This window comes from Dunckerocampus dactyliophorus, chromosome 13 (assembly GCF_027744805.1).
Source record: "Dunckerocampus dactyliophorus isolate RoL2022-P2 chromosome 13, RoL_Ddac_1.1, whole genome shotgun sequence".
Classification (NCBI taxonomy): Eukaryota; Metazoa; Chordata; class Actinopteri; order Syngnathiformes; family Syngnathidae; genus Dunckerocampus; species Dunckerocampus dactyliophorus.
The window spans coordinates 25,774,347-25,793,073 of NC_072831.1; the positions used below are offsets into that span (position 1 = coordinate 25,774,347).

An 18,727-nucleotide genomic window follows, 5' to 3' on the forward strand; every position below is an offset into this window, starting at 1 on the left:
CTCACATTTTGCTCAGCGAAATAGGAGTAAAACTATTACAGTTAGGGCTTCAATTTAGCGAAGTCTATGTGGAGAGAGAGAACGTGACCGCAAACGTGCAGTTGCAGATTTTTAATCAGGCATATGGGAGGGCACCGTGTTGACTGTTGGGTCCTTTAAAACCCGGAAGTAAGGCTGTCGCGTGTTGTTGTATACATGCAGCTCAAGCACCGGCTTCGATGCCGGGTTGTTGTATGTATCAAATACTGTACTAGCATTTAACCCTACATTACAGTGTTTAATGTTTTGATTTTTAGAACTAAAAAAAAAGAGTCTGAAGATGAAGGTCGTCGCGTTAATAAGGTAGGGCATTTCTGGTTTTGTATTGCAGCAAAGTAAAACTTTCATGTTGCCTGAATCTGTCTATCCTTTGAAACATGATACATTATATTTAATCTGCACCGATGGCAAATAACATGAAGTATGTTCAAAACTGTTACGAGAGCTAGCCTGCAACAGCTTTTTCAAATGCTACTCACCATATTCACACACGTACAAACACATTAAGTATGCTGTGTTGTCTTCCAGTGGAGGAAAAGACAGCTGCTACAACATGATGCAATGTGTTGCTGCTGGTCATCATATTGCAGCTCTGGCCAACCTGCGTCCTGCTCACACAGGTGAGGGTCCGCCTTGTAGTGTTGCCAACTCCTAAGTAAGGAAAGTAGCTAATGGTTTTCTAAAAGTCCCTAAATAACGTAACACCATATCTAATTTGCATAATTAGTTCATTCCTGTATGCATAGGACTTGTTCACTGGTCGCACAGCCAACTTTGAGGACCGCCTTCTTAGATTTCAGATAAACATTTGCATTAAAAGTGACTGTTGTAGCAGATTGATTAGTTCCAGGTCTAGTAACACCCCCAGCCTCTCTTTAATTGCCATTGTTTGCTTGCAATGAAGGAAGCAAACAAGCTAATATGTCAACGAGAGTTGTTCAGTTGTTGCTCACGGAGTTGACTATCCGGACGGTGCCCCTAGCATTTCAACCGAGAATTGCTCACCACACGCTCAACCCCGACAAAGAGCTACAAAACGATCAAGACGGCGTTGGAGGGGACGGCGTAGTGACTACGTAGGAGCATAATTCAGGCTTAACAACGACATGCTTTCAAGATTCAAGATTCAAGAGATTCAAGAGAGTTTTATTGTCATGTGCATGGTAAAACAGCAGTTATACCATGCAATGAAAATCTTATTCTGTTCATTCTCCCAAGAAAAGAAAGAAAACAAATGAAAGAATAAGAACATAAGAAACATAAACACATAAACATATATACCAATAAATTAAGCAACAACAACAGACGAGACATTAATACAAGTAAATAATACAAATAAATAAATAAATAAAGTGCTATGAGTGTGTGCGTGTGTTGCGTGCGGCGTGTGCGAGTGCTTCGTTGAGGAGCCTGATGGCCTGTGGGTAAAAACTGTTTGCCAGCCTTGTGGTCCTGGACTTCAAACTCCTGTAGCGTCTGCCTGACGGTAGGAGTGTGAATAGTGAGTGTTGTGGATGTGTGCTGTCCTTGATGAGGTTGTGTGTTCTTCGTAGGACTCTAGATTTATAAATGTCTTGCAGTGTGGGGAGGGCTGCCCCAACAATGTTCTGTGAGGTCTTGATCACCCGCTGGAGTGCCTTCCTATCACGTGTTGTACAGTTACCGTACCAAACAGTGATGGAGGCGGTAAGGACACTTTCCATAGTGCATCTGTAGAAGCAACTCAGGATTGTGGTGGACATGCCAAATTTCCTCAGTCTTCTCAGGAAGTACAGTCTCCTTTGGGACTTCTTCAGAATTTGTTGGGTGTTGTGAGACCAGGTGAGGTCCTCGCTGATGTGTGTGCCAAGGAACTTGAAGGTTTTCACCCTCTCCACCTCAGTCTCATCAATAAACAGGGGTCTATGCGGCTCCTTTTCCCTTGTTCTTGGGTCGATGATCATCTCTTTAGTCTTATCTGTATTGAGAAGGAGATTGTTATCACGACACCAAGCTATGAGGTCCGCCACCTCTCTTCTGTATGATGTTTCAACACCACCAGTGATCAGTCCGATGACTGTAGTGTCATCTGCAAATTTAATGATGCTGGTGTTGTTCTGGGAGGCCACGCAATCGTAGGTGAAGAGCGTGTAGAGGAGTGGACTCAGCACACACCCCTGTGGGGTCCCAGTGCTCACAATTCTTGAGCTGGATGTGCGGTTGTGGACTCTGACTGACTGGGGCCTGCCTGTGAGAAAGTTAAACACCCAGTTACAGAGGGAGGGAGACAGGCCAAGTGTGAGGAGCTTATCTGTGAGTTTGTGGGGGCTGACTGTATTGAATGCAGAGCTATAGTCTATAAATAGCATTCTGACGTATGTGTCCTGGCCCTGTAGGTGAGAAAGGGCTGTGTGGATGGCAGTGTTGACTGCATCATCCGTGGACCGGTTCTGGCGATATGCAAACTGTAGAGGGTCCACGGTTGCCGCCGGGATGCTCTTTTTGATGTGGGTCATGACTAATCTTTCAAAGCACTTCATAACAATAGGAGTGAGTGCTATAGGGCGATAGTCATTCAAGCAGGTCACGTTGCTCTTCTTGGGTACGGGCACTATGGTGGTGGACTTAAAGCAGGTCGGTACAGATGCTTGTGCAAGCGACAGGTTAAATATGTCAGCAAGCACATCAGCTAGCTCTGATGAGCAAACCCGAAGTGCACGTCCTGAGATGTTGTCTGGCCCTGCTGCTTTTCGTGGGTTTGTTTTGTTTAGAACCCTGCGCACATCAGCTGATGTCACCATGAGAGGTGAGTCCTGTGTGCTCCCCAGGTTCAGCCACCCTCTCTGCTCATCAGGAGTTTGGGTATCAAAGCGGGCATAGAACTCGTTCAACTCATCAGGAAGTGTGGTTTGGCTGGACGTGGCTACGCTACTCTGCTGTCGATAGTCTGTGATGTGCTGGAGCCCCGCCCACATGCGCCGAGGGTCTGAGGTGGAATAGTAGCCCTCCAGCTTCTGTCTGTACTGCCTCTTGGCCTCCCGTATGGACCTCCTCAGGTCATATCTGGCCTTTTTGTAGTCATCAGCGGTGCCCATGACAAATGCAGTCGAACGAGCACGTAGCTTAGCCCTTACATCACAGTTCATCCACTGTTTTTGGTTAGGGTATTTTCTGTAATACTTGGTGGTGGTAACAGTCTCTATGCATGTGCTAATGTAGCCAGTAACAGCAGAAGCATATTCATCCAAATCAACAGTACAATCTTCCCTCCCCGCTGCAGTTTTAAACACATCCCAGTTTGTGCAGCCAAAGCAGTCCTGAAGTACTTGATCAGTTTCTTCATTCCATACTTTAACTGCTGTACGTACAGGGGGAGCTTTTTTAAGAAGTTGTCTGTATGTTGGATAAAGGAATATAGAGATGTGGTCAGCCTTTCCAAAGTGGGGTCTTGGAACAGCCTTCAAAGCACCTTTCATGTTGCAGTAGACTTGGTCCAGGATGTTATTTTCCCTTGTGGGAAAGCTCACATGCTGGTAATATTTGGGGAGGACAGTCCTGAGGTTACAGTGGTTGAAATCGCCAGATATAATAAATACAGCGTCTGGGTGTTTGGTCTCGTGTTTATCAATGATGTCATGCAGGAGGCCTAGTGCATTAGCAGTGTTAGCTCGTGGTGGGATGTAAACAGCAGTTAAATACACAGCGCTAAACTCACGAGGCAAATAAAAAGGTCTGCATTTCACCATCAGCAGCTCAATGTCCTGCGAGCAGTGCTTTTCCATCGTCTGTACGTCTGTGCACCACCGTTTGTTTACGTAAACACAGACGCCGCCACCTCTGTGTTTACCAGACGCTAAAGTCCGATCTCCCCGGTAAGCAGCAAATGATTCCAACTGGATCGCCGAGTCCGGTATATCCTCCGTCAGCCAGGTTTCTGTGAAGGTGAGGACACAGCATTCCCTGATCTCACGTTGAGCTGTAATCCTTGCTCGTAGTTCGTCCATCTTGTTTTCAAGAGAGCGGACGTTGGCTAGCAGCAGGCTTGGTAGCGGTGGCCTCGTCGCTCTAGCTTTTAGCCTAGCATGCAGGCCGGCTCGCTTGCCTCGTTTACGCCTCGGATGCTTTGCTCGCCGGGTATTCAGCTCACCAGGTCCGCAGGCTGCTGCGTTCTCCCGGCGCTTTCACACCAGTGTTTTCAATAACGGCAGAAAAAGTCGCTAGATTGTTGCTATTTGCAGGATAAAAAAAACGCAAAACGCTGCAATGCCCAGAACTCTCACAGACTCACAACAACTGCATGAGAGAAATGCTGCAAGTTCCTGGAACAAAGCGAAAGTTAGCCATGCTTCCTGGGACCTCAAAGAAATGAGTGGGATGTCCGGAAGAAAGTTGGTGGAATTTCTTTGTCTGTGTTCAACACTTGGTTGTAAAAATCAGTTGTTCTACAATACTGTCAAATATTACGGCCAAGCACTGGCAGAGCTACAGGGTGGCCAGGGGTGGCGGTGGACACCCTTGCTCACTCTTCGGCCACCCCAGTGGCCACCACCAATTTTGACAAACATGGCCCTGTGGTGCAGAACATTAGTTAAACTTAACCTAATAAATATACAAACATGTACCAATATGAGTTTGAAATGAAAAAAGTTTTAAAAGTTTCTCCCATAATGCATTTTGTTTGAGCAAAGCATTTCATTGGAGGGCAAGCGGCATAGAAAATGGATGGATGGGTGGATGGTGGTGCCTCTGCAATGCTGCCTCTGTCCACCAAAGGAAACCAGAGGAGCCCGGAGGGAGGCTGATGTCATTGCAGGCACCAATTAATTCATTGCTCAGATGCAGTGCATTATGGGAAAACTTTAAAAAAAAGTAGTTTTGAGTGTTAAGTTGCTGTGTGTGATGTTTAGTGTTCTTTGTAAGATGACACTGTGAGTCAGACTGTTATATTGTTATACATATACATTGTTTTATAATGACCTCCTGCGATTTCCAATGGGTTGACAAGCTCGTTGTGACTGCACTGTTAGCTCATGATTGGTTCCTGCCAGAGAAAGAAAGCCAACGTTTCCTCACTGACTCCTCAACGGCACAGTATTTAAACAATTATTAGTAGTTTTGAAGTAAAGATAATGTCACGGGATTAGAATTTAGCCATAAATTGGCCTCACCGCTATATATAATTGTAACGAAGTGGAAGTCAACACAAGACGTGACGCGTATCTGGTCACATGCACAAGTGCCGACAAGGCAGACCGGCGATTCCGGGGCATGCTTATCAAAATAAGGCGCAGTGAAACATTTTTATGATATTTTTAATCGTTTTCAAACTAATGGTGGCCAATATGTGCGTAAATAACAATCTATATGTATATCTATGTAGCATGTATAGCCATTCATACAATATATTACTTAAAATTGTTTGTCAAAAATTGTTTGTTTAAACAAAACAAAAAAAAAATTTTTTAAGATGTGGCTGCTTTTATTGGTAGAGGCGCACTGCCACCACCAATTACATGTAGCGGAAACCCTGTTACTATTTCACCTTCAAACGAATAATCTATTCATATCGACTGAAGTTAGTTTAGTAGGTTTGAATAAGAAGTTTTTCTTTGTTTTTCTGCAAATGTGACGTGCTGCTGCACCTCCCAAGGGGAGGCCTGCCTCGCGCTTTGAAAACCACTTCCATAACACGTCATAAGCTGCGTAAACGGCAATCAGATTTACTCTGTTTCCTATCACTTCTTGTAAACAAGTTTTTCTTCCACGCCACAGATGAGTTGGACAGTTACATGTACCAAACAGTGGGTCACCAGGCCATTGAGCTGTACGCCGAGGCCATGGACGTGCCACTATACCGACGCACTATTCAGGGCTCCAGCTTGGACACCAGCAGAGACTACCATCAAACAGAAGGGGACGAGGTCGAGGACCTTTATGAGCTGTTGCGCCTCATCAAGGTGTGTCATATTTCAATCACTTTGGTTAGCCTATTAAGACCTTCTCGATATGGAAAAAGTTCCCCAACGCATCAAACTCGTGTAGCTCTTGCAGAGCATTGTTTTTTTTCTGCTGACATGTGCACAACTGCTCCTCAGGAGCCATCTCTCAGAGCGCCACTAAACTTGTTCCTGTCGGCTAAGGTTCATGACGCATGTCACAGCGCCTGAAATGTTTTACAAGTCCTCCTCTTTGGATTCCGAGTCACTTAGTATCCCATTAGCACCGCCTCAAAGGGACCTTACTTGCCTGGTTCCATCTGGCCCGCCGAACGGTCGTTGTTAGCTGCACGCCGGGATTACAGAATCGTGTCACCGCTCTTAATCTGTCGTAGTTGGTAAATCACACTCAAAGTGGGGTGAGTTTTTTTTTTTCTATCAGACAATTAAAGTTTTATAAGTTAAGTTGAAACGAGAACTGGCTTTGGGCTTCACAGATGGTCACGTTGCAAAAAAACGTAATCCCATTTTTCCTGAGCAATGGAGGAAAATGATGCTATGATATACTATGATGCTCCATCCACTTATACTGCTATTTTTTTATTGCCAAAAAAATACACAAATGGTTTCAAATCTCTTTGTATGAAAACACATTCACAGGCTCATTCACATGTCAGGAAAATATGGTTTGTTATTACACTTTATTCACACATAATTCCATTTGATTTGACTAATATTAGTTATAATTATGCTCTAACATACATATGTATTTCTTATGTGTTATCTGCCCGAGGCTAGAGACTAGAGTTGCAACAATTATTCAATTAATCGATGCTTGATCGACAACAATTTTAGTACTGGCTTAATCTTTTTTTTTTTTTTTTAATTTAAAAATGTAAATATCCTCTGATTTCAGCCTCTCAAATTTGAGTATTTTTTAATTTCCTTAATGATCCATGAAAGCAGACCTATTATCTCAGTGTTTTAGGGAAACAAGATATTCACTGTGAAAAAAAACAGTGATCAACATTTTTGCCTCTTTTCTGATATGTTGCAGACCAAACCACAAACTGTTTGTGTTTTGGTTCAAACTGATTTGGTCTGTCTGGGGCCTAACTGATTACTCAGTTAATCGAAACAAGAAGTTTCGGATTAATCGACGAAGAAAATAATTGTTAGTTGCAGCCCTACTAGAGACCGCTTGTCTGCATAACAGGTCCTCCACATGCTTACCACCTTATTCAAATAGCCTTGCGTGTCTAGGCATGCGGGTCTGCCCTTCATCGTTTCTGTTCCTCGCAGGAAGTGATCACCCACTCCCCTCACATACATGGTTTCAACATTTTAGCTTGAATAGGCAGACATTTTGTGTAGAAGCCAATCTGTATTGATTTGTCTCCTTGAGTGCAAGCTTTATTAAATTATATCTCGCATCAAAGAACTTGTCTTGTCTCTCATCTATTTTGGAGCCAGCAGCAGATATTCCCTTGACACATGCCAAAAACCAGGTGGCGCTATTATCCATAAGCATAATAACATTCTAATCAATCAGATGCCTAAAGAAAGTCATTTGGGGAAAATGTCCAATAAAAGTAATGGGAAATGTATACTGATATATGAATAGATTTTTATTTTTCCTTGGTTCTTCCTCTTTGGTTAGTTATGCTCACGCAGTGCCGAGGGCAGCTCCAGAGCTTCCCCTCCCCGCTCTGCATGTCCGCACATACCGCCAGGGTAGCGAGGGGCCCGGCCATCTTGCCTGAGGGCGGTTTGTGCCCTCTGTCTGACTTTCTTTGTCATCTTCTGTTTAAATCGGTGGCTTTACACATTTTGCCTGCGTGCTTTTGTTTCTTGTGTGCGCTCTCCTCCACATGCATTCACACATTCTCTCGCTTTCGGCCTTGCATGAGTTTTCACAAAAAGCTGATGGATGCCCAATTTTTTTTAGAGTTAGACTGGATCCTTTACAGGGTCAAACTGTCTTTTCATAAAACCGTTATTAATTTTACTAGCATACAAGTGTAAAAATAAGTTAACTACTTGTACTTATTATGACATAAGAACAAGAAATAGTTGTAACTTTAATGCCGGAGATTTACTGTGATGATGATCCGTGGCACATTTTGACATTTTTAACTGTCATACAAATGTAAAAAGAAGTTACCCATCTTAAAAACAACACTGTAAACCATGGCTTTAACAAGAAGTAGGGTGACGCCGTATGGTGACTCTAGACTTGTTTTTCCCGTCACTTTTGGTCCAATTCCAACATAGTCGACCACAGGGGCACTCTGCTTTAGAGGTTCCATTAGAAATTGGCTCTTTTGTACCCTTGACACCTGATTTTTTTTACAGCTTCCAGAAAAAATTATGTTCTCATTGGGGTCTTTGTCATTGTACTTTGATGGACAGAATTGGACCACTGCTACTGTAACCCAATTTTTGGGAGCAATGGGCAGGTGACCCTACCTGTGCCTTTTTCGTCATAGACACACAGCTGTTACTTGGAGTCCAATAATTGTCCTCACATTTGTAAATATGATATCTTCAGGGTCAGAAATGTACCACAGTGACCCGAATATAAGATGAGCACCTCTTTTTCAAGACTCGTTTGTGAAAGAAAAAGTTCTTACAGACAAGATCAGACAAAATTAATAAGACCATTGTGAAAAATATTTTTAGATAAAATTGTATAAATTGTTAAATTTGATAATTAATCAAATAAATCTATATTGGTCATCAATGTGCGTGAGTCACCGGAAGAAAAGCTCTGACTCATTGTTTGCCGCTCCTTTACATGTACAAATGTCTACACCCATATATAAGAAAAAATACCTTCTTATATTTGGCTCAGTACGCTACTGCTACCATTTTTTGACTCCTAGTAGTTAAAAAAAAATAAAATAAAATAAAATAACAAATTTAAAAAAACAGATCAGAAAATTACATTAAATGATTTCATATATTTAATATGCATTAAAAAGTAATATAAAATATAAATGTATTTTATATTAAATATATTCATATTATTCTGTAATTTAATATAACTATAAAACTGCGATTGGCTGGCGACCAGTCCAGGGTGTACCTCGCCTGTCACCTGAAGTAGCTGGAATAGGCTCCAGCATACCCCTGCGAGGATAAGCGGCATAGAAAATGGATGAATGGATAAAATTTGAAAATTACATTACATAATTTAACTCATTCAATACCAAAGATGTACTTATACGTTTTTATAAAACCAAACTGCCCGATCCCAACAACGTATTTATACTTCTTTTACGCTTTTTTTTGCGTGAGATGCAAAAAGAGGTGATGACGCAACTCTACACTAATGCATTTCAATTCAGAGCAATTTTAAGCCATAAAAACGGCCACAAAGTGGCAGAAGTGCATTTGATGAGAGCTCTGCAGAGATCATGTGAATGCAAGAATCACACATGGCAGGAAGGAGGAAGTGAGAGAGCGTGGAGGAGATGTAGGGAAATTTGAACGCATGCACACACATGCATGCACAAACATAGTTCAGTTCCAAATGTGAGAATTGTAAATAGTTCATGGTGTTATATTTGTAAATAAATTGTTAATTTGATGTAAAAAAATATTTGAGATACAGTATCTGAGCTGTCACAAAAGGAGATGGGAGTCTAATCTTTCTTTTGGTAGGTTCCATGTTTATATAGCCACAGAACAGTGTTCTGTGTGCCTTGAAAGATCAGTACTGAAGGCGTTGTCTTTTGAAAAATGGCAGGGATTGAATGAGTTAATATACACTACAACATTACATGAAATATGTTAATGTCATTTTCTGGCAGTCTGAAGTTTATGTATCTTTTAAATCTAAAAAATATGGATTGGCATCTTCTTCCTTTCTGTATACAAATATTCATTCACTAGTATTGATTTATTTTTTTTTTTGGTCGTTGAGATCGCTCTTCTTAATATTGTGCTGTGAAGTACATTTTGCACGTATAATTAAGTGTATTTTTGCTTAAATAAAATGACATGCATGTGTTTTGAAGGCTGTTTTGATGATTTTAGAATGATTTTATGTTTCTTGGAATGACTTTACCCTTCTTTTCTGCAAAGCACTTTGAATGACCTTGTGTATGAACTGTGCTCTATAAATCAACTTGCCTTGCCTTACCTATTTTAACTACAAAACAAATTGGCATTCTTTTACTGTGATAAAAGTGGGTCACACTTTATTGACCATGGGAAAATGTGGGTCCCAGGATGAGACCAGTTGAGAACCCCTGATCTAGAGCAACCGCCCTGCAAACCACAGCCACAAATAGATTACAGACCTGTGGGAAACACTGCCTACGATACCCTTTACTACTTCTGCGCCATTGATGTTTCAGAATATTGTGATCATACCTGTAACTTTTTGGCTATGGGAAAGTCCAACAATTATCCCTACGGGATAGATAGCGTAGATTGCATCTTGAGGGACGCAAATGAACTCCTACTGTACCCCGCTTTCACATGTTTCTGGTATGCGATGCAAAAATAACCCCCCATAGTAACCAGGCCTCTTAATTGCAAAGGGCTGCTAATTTCCCCCTTTGCCAAGGCTTCTTACCGTGACCTTCCCAGTCACACAGACCATAGATCACAGCAGTTGCACTCCCGCGAGGTGTGGGGGGCCCTCGTGGACTTGCAGACCTCCAGTCGTCCCCTCGTTTAGCCTTCCCGCCCGTCATCAGTAGACCTGCAACCATAAACAACAGGCTTCCTCCCTCTCGCTCGCCGAGTGACGTCAGCCCGAAAAAGCACGTTTCTTATCTCGGATGTCAAGTTTTGGGAGGTTTTTACCGAGTTGTGTCATTTTGTTGTGCACATGGTGAGAGATGGAAAGTTCATCTTATCAGTCCACAGCCAAAGATGTTTTCTGTTATGCTTAACACATTTCAGGAGATGATTGAAAGAGCAAGAGTAAAAAACAAACAAACAACAACACCTTTGATAAGCTGTTGACTAGAAAAGAAAGTTTATCTTTAAAAAAAAAACCTAAAAACTCGTAAAAGTGTTATATTTTTGAAAGATTCTTTCCTTTAGTTTCAGAATTAATTAAAAGTTACAAGATTATATTTGGCAAATGACGCCACCATAGATGAAAGATTTCTTTCCTGGGAGTTTTGATGAGTTTCAGCGTGGATGATCTTCCCTCCTACTTCTGCTTTGCCTTCATGAGCCAACAGTGCCATCTATGGACTACCCCTGGTAGCTCCCCACTTGATTCTTTGGAGCCATTCAAAAGAATCAAAGGAAGAGATCATATTCTTCTGAACCTTTTGTTGACAGAGAGGAGGGGAAGAGAAAAAATCCCAATAATAAAAGGGAAGAAAAAAAATGAGCCATCCATCTGCGGGCAGCAGCGCTAATGACAGCAGGACAATGCGGTCCTATCCTCGGCCTCTTTGCTCTCACCGCTAGCCGTGCATGGCAGCGTGGCTTTGAAGTGTGTAACCTAATAGACGTGCACGGGACAGCCGGCGAACCCCTGGCCTATTCTGAGAGGTGCTCATCTTGTTTCTGTCTTCGGGCTGGACTCAGGCCTTTTTGTTATATTAGATGGCACGTGTGTGTCCACTTTGGGGAAAAATAATGTAAAAAAATACAAATTGTTATTGTTTTTAGCATGCATTAGTTGCCTGCCATGGTACAATTGTTTATGCAACTTAATGACATGACCGTATAGGAAAAAAATGTGTATAATTTTTAAAAAAATAAGTAAAATATGTAAGGATGAAATATAAAACATCTCTTTACATAAAAAAAAACTGTAGTGTTATGAGGATGTAGTCATAATATTTCAAGAAATAATTTGGTATTGTTTTGAGGGGAATATGTTGTAATCTTATACGATGTAGTCTAATTATGGTGAGTAATAACTAGTGAATGTCAACATTCCCACGTAAACATGAAGGTGACAAACCAGCAGCAGCTGTCGTTCATCAATAAAGTCATTCTAAATAAATATTTGTCAAAAGCGTTTGTTCGATAAGTCATCAGTTAAATGTGTATGATCGTAAAATTACAGTTTTATTTTCTTAATTGTATCATTATACATATAAAATGATGGCTTTATATGTGTGTGTACATATATTTATTATATTTATTTGTATTTTTTTATTTATGCTTCAGTTTTTTTGAACAAAACAAAAAAACGCAGTAAAGCTTAAGTCCCAACCAAAACAAAACAAAGCAGCTTTCGCTCACTTCTTCTTGTTGAGTAATGCGATCATAACAGTCAGTCCATTTCATGTAAACACAGTTCAAGTGCTGGGATGCTAATTGCTAATTGTGGAACCCGGGTATTGGCTGTATAAATAAACATTTCATGAGTGTGGTTGGTTGCAATTGAGGGATGGATGAAGACTCTCTCCGTCTGAATGTCCTGAACACCTGTTTCTTTAGACAGCCAACTAGTTGAGACCGAATCAACAGCACCTCTGCAAATAGTGCACCGATAAATAAGCCTTATTATGCTCATCCCTAGTCTGAAAACTCGAAACGATCGCATCAGTTCTTCTGAACCATGTGTGTTTCCATACTTCACGTGTGTGATCCGCTGTGATGTGTGATACAGATCAGCAGTGTCAGTCACCCCTGGCTGTAACGCTCCGTCCATATCCCGCCCTGCAACCTCCCCCCACCCCGAAGGCCTGCAGAAGCCCTCATATTAGTCATATCACATCCCTCAAATCCTTTATCCTTCTCGCTGTGCTCTGTGACCTGACACAGGGGCTCTTTGTGCCCCATGACCCCTGCTTGTGCAAGTGTGTGTGTGTGTGTGTGTTCAAGGTCAGGTAGAAGCAGAGCTCTGTTATGTGATGACAGGTTCATCTCGGCTTCCCTCACTTGCTCTGTGCTCTTTTTCTTTACTGAGCTCGTACAGCCTTTTAATAGTCTTTTGCCAGCAGCAGCACTGTGTGAAAGTCCTAGGCTATCGCTAGCTTTGCTGTTTATGATGACATAGTACAACACAGTATGTAAGTAGGACTGATAGCATTAGCAGATTATGTTGGGGGAAAAAAATACCGGTGATGTTCATGTAACTTTGTATGAACACATTACATATTGGTGAGGATCTGGAAAAAGGTGCAAGAATGCCACCATTTCACATCATTATGGCATCAATGGGACTCTTTGCCCCCTAGAATCATGCCCATGGAACAGGAAGTAGCCTGCTACAGTAATGCACAAACAAACACAATTATCACACGTTTTATTAACAGTTTGGCCTTGCATGTAGTCTTATAATATATATATATATATATATATATATATATATATATATATATATATATATATACATATATATACACACGATATTTTAGCATTGCTACAGTGACAAGTCCAATGGTTGCTTCAGCACTTTAGCACAGTACTCCAGGTCAAGCTACAAGAACTTTGAGATCATTTCAGTTGAAAGTGACAAAGATGTTTTTAGTAGTTGGCTACTCTACTGCCGCGTAACCTTTGGAGCTGACGAATGTACACAAAGACATTTAAGCTCATTACAGTGATGAGGAACAATAGATGATATCTACGTTCCCTTCCGCCAGATTTAATTAGCAGCGGCGTGACATCTCTGTCACGCTGAGCCTCGGCGTCGCCGAGGATGGAAATGTTACTTTCAACTCGAATTTGCTTCCCTCCGGAGATACTTTTTTTATGAAACACAAGTAGGAACGATCATGTTGGAACACTCGGCTTTCATCTTTTGCAGATACTTGTTCATGCGGTACTTTTTATCCTACTGGAAATTTATATTGACCTTTAATAGAGCAACATGAAATCTTACAAAAAGGTTACGCTGACTGAAATGAAGAATTACTACGCCTTCATGAGTTCTGTATTTAATTTTACAATAACCCAGAATGGTACTCAGGAAAGCACAAACCTCCACCAAGGCCAAATCATGTGAAATGGAATTAGCGTAAATCAGCTGGCTTTAGATCGCGGGCTGAACTTTTTTATATCCGACTGGGGAAAATGTGGATATTTGAAAATATCCTTGTTCATGTCCGTTGTGGAGTGGTTGTTCGTTTCACTACAGTAAAGTGATTGCTGATCGACCACCTTCTCCTCATCCTCTCGATGTCCGGGAAAGAGCGACAGTATTTTATATCCACACATACGTATCACAATCAGCAAGAAGTGTAACTTGGAAGAGTTTGCAGCTGTGGAATGGGCGGATTACACATTTCCCAGCATGCTTTGCTGTAGTAAGATCACTTTTGATGCCTCATCTTATTTAGATCTCATTAAGGTACAGACACGGTGTAATAGTTAAAGTGGTGCTTTTTTTAGTCACGTACAGTTAAATTATTATTGTTGTTGTTGTTAAATTATTGTTACTTTTTCTCAGAATCTCTTATTAACCGTGGTTATGCAATTCATGCTATACTTAATTGCTTGTAACATCAGAGGAGTAGTTGACTCCAGAAGAACTGCTTGATTACGCAGCGACTTAGTTTGTTGAGGTCCGCGATGCGGGCCAACACAATAACATTTTCCAGACAGTTCCGTGCGCCGGATGAAATTGCAGCTGAGTTTGACACACATGGCGTGCATTGTACATTGTAGAAACCCTTTCCGGCAAAACGCCTGCCATGAAGAGTTTGTGTTTGTTTTTCTCTTTCAATATTACACCAAAAACTGTATCTGCACGGAAAAGAATCAACTGACTAAAAAAAAATGTAGTTCAAGAAATGAACTAAATGAAATTGACAAATTTGGTTCCTCCCTCAGGACCCGACTTACGAGTGAATAGAACACGAGTGAGTTCCATTCCTAGACTGTGATGTATTGTGAGTGAATTTTTAGTGCAAGTCGGAACTTGTACCTAAATTACATCTAAGCTAAAATCTAAGTCACTCGCACAGTACACGGAACACATGAAGGACATGTAAAATACGGTAATAAAAACATTAAGTACAAGAATTAAATGACACAATAATACAAAGAGAACAACTCCTTACTTACTGGACTGGAGTTACCCCTTACTGGAAAGATAAGCTCCTCTTCTCCTCCCAGAACTTCTTGTAACAGAACAGAGTCTTTGACCCTCTAGCATTAATTAGCAGTCAGTCATCTTTATCTTTAATAACGGCCGTGACAGTTGGGACCAAAAGAGTGGCCAATGTTGGTGGGCTTCTTATGATGTTAATTTTCACTTCCATGCTGATGCCTTTCCTTTTCCTTGGCGCCCTGCTGCTTGGGAGGCATAACGAAATTGAAAAAGCCAACTAATAAGCAACGTATATAAGCCGTCGTACGCTGTAAGTAGTTCTTGACCGAATCTCGTGTTTACGGACCAAAATTACATTTTTGATTAATTAACGTTCGAAACCGGTCTCTGCCCATGCGTGGTCGTAACAGGATTGATGCACACTGTACATAAACTACTGACACCACAGTTAATATATAATGATTTTAAAATAATTTGCCAAAGAAAATGTGTGCCTGCTTGATGATGATCAATAAAACTAAAATAAATGACAAGCATCCACCAAAAATAATTGGCTTACGGGCCGAAAATTTGTATTAAGTATTAGATAAGTAAGTAATCCCAAAATATGTCAGTTTTCAACTAAGTGCAGTTCATAATATTGTGTCTACTAAAGTATTTAGAGAATATTCTTGTTCACCGTGACTGGCCCTGCATTGATGACATCACCAGGCAGAAATGTCAGTCCAAGCATCCCTATTGGTCTTTGAGCTTTGGTGTTACTGCTTTGCTGTTGCACTTTCTTCCGGATTTTTCTGATCGAGCTCGATCCTGCTGCAAGGGTTGTAGGTAAGGTGTGTAGCAAGGAGGCCGGCGGGCAGGCGTCGGAGTCTTCAGTCCAATTGGGAGCTCTGTTGTATTGATTAGGGAACCGAGGTGTTGGAAGACAAGTCGGAGTGGTGTGAAGTGGGAGAGGGTGGGGAGGAGGGGGTGTCAAACTCAAACATACAGGGCCTCTCTGATTACCGGCACGGTACCGCATTAGACATTCATCGGGGGGGCGGCTCAACAGGAAAATGGATTTTTCTTAAAAGCGGCTTAATACATAAGTCATGACCTCAGGGGTCACCGGCGAGGGTTTAGGAGATCCGATCAATACCACAAGCTAATGCAAGCGTGTTTGCGGTTGAAGGGTAGCGCCGAACGCTGTTATTGGAAAGCAGACAAAACTTGTGGACAATAGCAACACTTGTTTTGAGGAACTTTTGGGTTCCCTTACTTTTTCCGTGCGGCAGCCATTACCGTTTTTTTTTGTGTGTGTTTATGTCGTGACACAGTGGAACCGCGGCTGAGACCAGTACTAGCGCAGCGATAATAGCGTATTGTTGGCCTTAACTGTGTGGAAGTGGCGAGACAGCATCTATTAGACGCAAAGCCCCCCTCTGTCCAGCGGCTCCTCGCAAACAGCAGATAAAGAGCCTGGCCTCGAGTAATTTGTTTGTATTTTTCTGCTTAATGTACTTTGCTCAATCTTGTTTAGTGATGATGGAAGCTGATAGTCTTATCTTGCCGCACCAAGAGCATGAGCCACGACCACTGCAGCGTCAGTTCACGGTTGTCTTGACCTGATTTTCCTTGGACTTCATTTGCTTCCCAATTTTGGGTTAATGGGTCACCTCCCAAAATTAATTTCAGCAACCATTTACAATAATTCCTCATTTATTGCGGTTAATTGGTTCCAGACCTGCGATAAGTGAATTTTTGCGAATAAATGGAATATTTTTGCAGTTGGAGCATAGAAAACCTATTTACAACCTTTTTAAATGTGGTTTTTAACTTTATTAGAGCCCTCTAGACATGAAATAACGCCCCTATACTCACATTTACACTTGTATTACCCAATATAGTAGCTATAATCAGAGGACATAAGCCATTTAAAGGGTCCCTGGCATGATTCATCAACTTTGCTTTAATATGTTATATATTGTTTTTCTACCGTAAATTCCGGTGTATATGTTGCTACATTTCTCTTTGAACCCTGCGGCTTCTGCAGCAGTGCGGCTAATTTATGGCTAAATTCTAATCTCGTGACATTTACTTCATTTACTTCAGAACTACTGCTAATTGTTTAAATACTGTCAGGAAACGATAGCTCAGGAGCCAATCAGTGCACTCAGAACAAGCTTGTCAACCTACTGGAAATTGCAGGATATATATATATATATATATATAAAGGTGTACCTGGCAAATATGCAAACATGTCCCAATATGATTTTAAATTTAAAAAATAAAGTTTTCCCATAAGGCATTGCGTATGAGCAACATATTAATTGGGCCGCTGAAATGTCGTCAGCTTCCCGGCCTTTGGGATCCGGGTCCTCTGACTCCCTCTGGTGGACAGAGGCAGAGTTGCAGCGCCATCCACCATTCTTGATGCTTTCTATGCTCCTCCAATGAAATGTTTTTATCAAACGAAATTCATTATTTCAAAGACTCCCGTTTTTTTTTCATATTAAACCCATATTGGTACATTTTTCTATATTTCTGAGGTATGAGTGTTAAGTTGCTGCGTTATGAGTTTAATGTTGTTGTGAGATGAAACCGTGAGTCAGACTGTTATATTCAGTAATGACCTCCTGCAATTTACAATAGGTTGACAAGCTCGTCGTGAGTTTTTTCGTAGCTCATGATTGATCCTGTCAAATAAATAGCTGCCTGGGCCCCGCGGACTCGTGCGTGCTACAATATGTGATTTTATAACGTAGACATGTGCGGCTTATACACTGATGCTGCTTATATATGAACAAATGTGTTTTTTCTTCTAAATTTAGTGGGTGCAGCTTATACACTGGTGCCGCTTATACAGCGGAATTTACGGTAATTATGTTCTACATTGTTTGATTTTTGGTAATGGTAAATTTGCAAAAGTTACATTTATAGTTCATGGCGTTAGCCATGACAAGCTAGCTCGCAGCTCAGCCTCAGTTCTGGAAGTGCCGTAATCAGGGTAACGCCTCTCAGCTAAAAAAGAGCAAAACACTTCTCGAGGTAGATTGTCGACTTTGTTTAGTATGTTTTTCATCGAAATAGTAGTCTTTCGAAAAGGTTGTTGCTGCTGGATGTTTACATCATCCGAGTGATACTATTAGTTTGTTTTGTTTTCCAAAAGAGGAAGATTTAAGACAACAATAGACAAAGCAAGTGCAGAGAACGAGAGAAAGACGGAAGCCCACCTCGAGTTCTGTTCTTTGCAGTGATCATTTCACTAATTCACTGATTACTGATGACATTTTGAAAAAGGATGCCATTGCGCTGGCACACGGGAAAAAAAAACAAAAAAACAAGACAATGAAGAACGACCAGTACGTCAAAGTTAGCAACAAGGCTGGAAAGTATTATACTTGTTGTATAAACATCTTTTGACAGCAATATGTTTACTTTGCGGGGCAGGGATGGTGGCGGCAACAGCGACGGCAGTGAACATTCATCCTCGACGTGTGGCCACATATACAATACTGTAAAACAATAATTGAAGGATAAGAAACTCCAGAGTAGTAAACGCCTGTTGTTCTGGTGATCAAGTCTGGTGCTTGTGTGTCTCACTGGATATTACAGTAACATTACTGACACCTAGTGACCAGTGTGGAATACTACATATCACAGCATCTTTGAATGCATCTCCTGATAGCCGTATATTTTAGTTCATTTAGCCGTTTTTAAACTTGACAATTCTTAATTTGGGCAAAAAAATATGCGTAATAATTCGCCATACTCAACCACGAAACAGCATGATTTATTAGTTCATATATTT

The 18,727-nt window shown here is 41.2% G+C and overlaps 1 protein-coding gene across 4 annotated transcripts in view; it reads left to right on the top strand.

The window, feature by feature from the left end:
- The first annotated feature begins 173 nt into the window (after positions 1 to 173).
- dph6 (diphthamine biosynthesis 6) overlaps positions 174 to 18,727 on the top strand; it is a 106,070-nt gene continuing 87,516 nt past the window's right edge. For 3 of the 4 annotated variants that reach the window (XR_008573347.1, XM_054795634.1, XM_054795636.1), the window contains exons 1-3: positions 174 to 342; positions 568 to 659; positions 5,791 to 5,975. Coding sequence is in view for 3 of the 4 variants with exons in the window: in XM_054795634.1 (XP_054651609.1) it covers positions 320 to 342; positions 568 to 659; positions 5,791 to 5,975 (300 nt within the window). In the remaining variant the exon portion in view is untranslated. Of the gene's footprint in view, positions 343 to 567; positions 660 to 3,632; positions 3,961 to 5,790; positions 5,976 to 18,727 lie in introns of those variants that run through there. The other variant, XM_054795635.1, reaches the window with a different exon arrangement.